Source organism: Rattus rattus, chromosome 8, assembly GCF_011064425.1.
Source record: "Rattus rattus isolate New Zealand chromosome 8, Rrattus_CSIRO_v1, whole genome shotgun sequence".
NCBI classification, from domain to species: domain Eukaryota; kingdom Metazoa; phylum Chordata; class Mammalia; order Rodentia; family Muridae; genus Rattus; species Rattus rattus.
The window spans coordinates 14,945,401-14,947,954 of NC_046161.1; the positions used below are offsets into that span (position 1 = coordinate 14,945,401).

Here is a 2,554-nt window from a genome sequence, read left to right on the forward strand (position 1 = left end):
TTCTCATTATTAAACTTAATCAGTACAAATATTGTCACCATAAAATTATCACATAAATATATAAATATGTAACATATACAATATTCTTCAAATATAGGAACAATTACTCTGTAACAATTTGAAAATTAAAAGCATAGAGAAAAACAATGAAAAGTAGTAAATATTGAAGAAAATACAAAGTAAGGAAAGGAGGTGCTAGAAAAAGATGCATGAAAAATAATCTTTCTCTATGGCATAGAACATAAACCAGCCATTTTCACACTATTCCCATAATGCTCTTTCTTAGCATCATCAACATCATGAAGAGAGGAAACTTTTCAGACCCTACAGAATTTCATCTTATGGGACTATCAGATAACCAAGAACTACAGTCTGTCTTATTTGGAGTCTTTCTATCCATATATCTGATCACAGTGTTTGGGAACATTCTCATAATACTGGCTACTGCTTTTGATTCCAACCTCCATACACCTATGTACTTCTTCATTTCCAACTTGTCTTTCATTGACGTCTGTTTTACCACCACCACCATACCAAAAATGTTGGTGAATATTCAGGCTCAGATCAGCTCCATTAGTTATGTAGGCTGCCTCACTCAAATCTGCTTTGTTTTAGCTTTTGCAGGATTGGAAAATGGAATTCTGGTAATGATGGCATATGATAGGTTTGTGGCTATCTGTCATCCACTGAGGTACACTGTCATCATGAATCCCAAATTCTGTGGTGTGCTGCTTTTGTTGTCCTTCTTGATAAGCATTCTAGATGCTTTGCTCCACACTTTGATGGCACTGCGCCTGTCATTCTGCACAAAGGTGGAAATTCCTCACTTTTTTTGTGAACTGGCTCATATTCTCAAGCTTGCATGTTCCAATATTCTAATCAATAATATTCTGGTGTATTTGGTGACAAGTCTGTTGGGTGTTCTTCCACTGTCTGGTATAATTTATTCTTATACTAGAATTATTTCCTCTGTTTTGAAAATTCCATCAGCTGCAGGAAAATATAAAGTTTTCTCCACATGTGCTTCACACTTAGTAGTGGTTATCTTGTTCTATGGTACAGGTTTTGGTGTTTATCTGAGTTCTGCTGGCACTCATAGCACTAGAAAGAGTGCAATAGCCTCTGTGATGTACACTGTGGTCACTCCCATTATGAATCCTTTTATATATAGCTTGAGAAATAAGGACATGGTTGAGGCTTTCAAAAAACTCATCTCTCGAATAACAGCTCCCCTTTAATGTGCCACCTGAAGTGATGAAGTATTAATATTAAGAGATTCAGGTTTTGGGGCATGAAACTGTACATCAAATGGTGAACCATGACAACTATGGTTTGTATTTGAATGTAAATTGTATCTGTCGCATATTTAGTTAAGTATCCTTTGACAACTTTAACTATCCTTTTTACTTATTTATACAGATAATATTAAATTAGTCCCTGTACTATGCTTTACCAGTACATGATACATTGATTAAACTGTGGAGTAGATATAATGAATATATATATACATATATATATATATTTATGTATGTAGATGTGCATACATATATGCACATTCATTTAAGGTATCAAATCTTTGCAACTGAAGTTTGTTCTATTGTGTGTCATGACAAGAGTATGTGTGCGATATTATTTAGAAGAGCAAAGATTGCTCAAAAATTGTTACATCCCTACAAAACCAAACAATTGTGGTAACAACTGACAATAGCTGCGTTCTTGTAGTTTTCTGTAGAATTTGTCAGTAGCTAGACAGAAAATATAAATCATTTGCAACAGATCTACTCAGTCTCTTGTCCCATGACCTTAATTTTTCAATTCTGTGAAGCTGCAGATGGCCCGCTGAGAATCTTCTGCACTCAAAAATATGTGCAATATGTTAACTCATGAGTTTCATAGTTTAAAATGTGATCATATTTAAAAATCACTTTATGAAATATTTAGGCCCAAAAAACTACATTTATGCATATCAAGAGATGACCAAAATTTTTGTTAGGAAAAATGGCAAGAGAAACAGACATAATAGAATGTAAAAGAGGAAAAAAGATTGAATGTATCACTTAGAATGAATGAATGAAACCAAAAGAGAATATTTCCAATACATCATTTAAAAATGCTGTAGTAATATTTATTACCTTAATTGTTTGTAATAAAATGGAAAATACATTTAAAAATAGAAAATAAATGTGATAAATCCAGTGGTATACTAACACACTTCAAGGGAAAAATGTGATTACTATTTCAGTTTTTCTTAATAGTAGTCACCACACAAATCAGAATAGCTAAGATCAAAATCTCAGGTGATAGCACATATTGTTGAGAATGTGGAGAAAGAGGAACACTCTTTCATTGCTGGTGGGATTGCAAACTGATAAAAACCACAGTGGGAATCAATCTGGAGATTCCTCAGAAAATTGGAAATAGATCTACCTGAAGATCCAGTTATACTTCTCTTGGGTATATACCCAAAAAATGCCTAATCCCATAGGGGCATGTGTTCCACTAGGTTCGCAGTGATATTGTTTGTGATAGCCAGAAGCTGAAAACAACACAGATG

The 2,554-nt window shown here is 33.7% G+C and overlaps 1 protein-coding gene across 1 annotated transcript; it reads left to right on the plus strand.

Annotated features, from left to right (window-relative positions):
- Positions 1–293: 293 nt before the first annotated feature.
- LOC116907050 (olfactory receptor 7G3-like) lies at positions 294–1,238 on the plus strand. The gene has a single exon (XM_032910005.1). It carries the CDS (start codon positions 300–302, stop codon positions 1,236–1,238), a length of 939 nt encoding a protein of 312 aa, XP_032765896.1. The 5' UTR covers positions 294–299.
- The last annotated feature ends 1,316 nt before the right edge of the window (positions 1,239–2,554 follow it).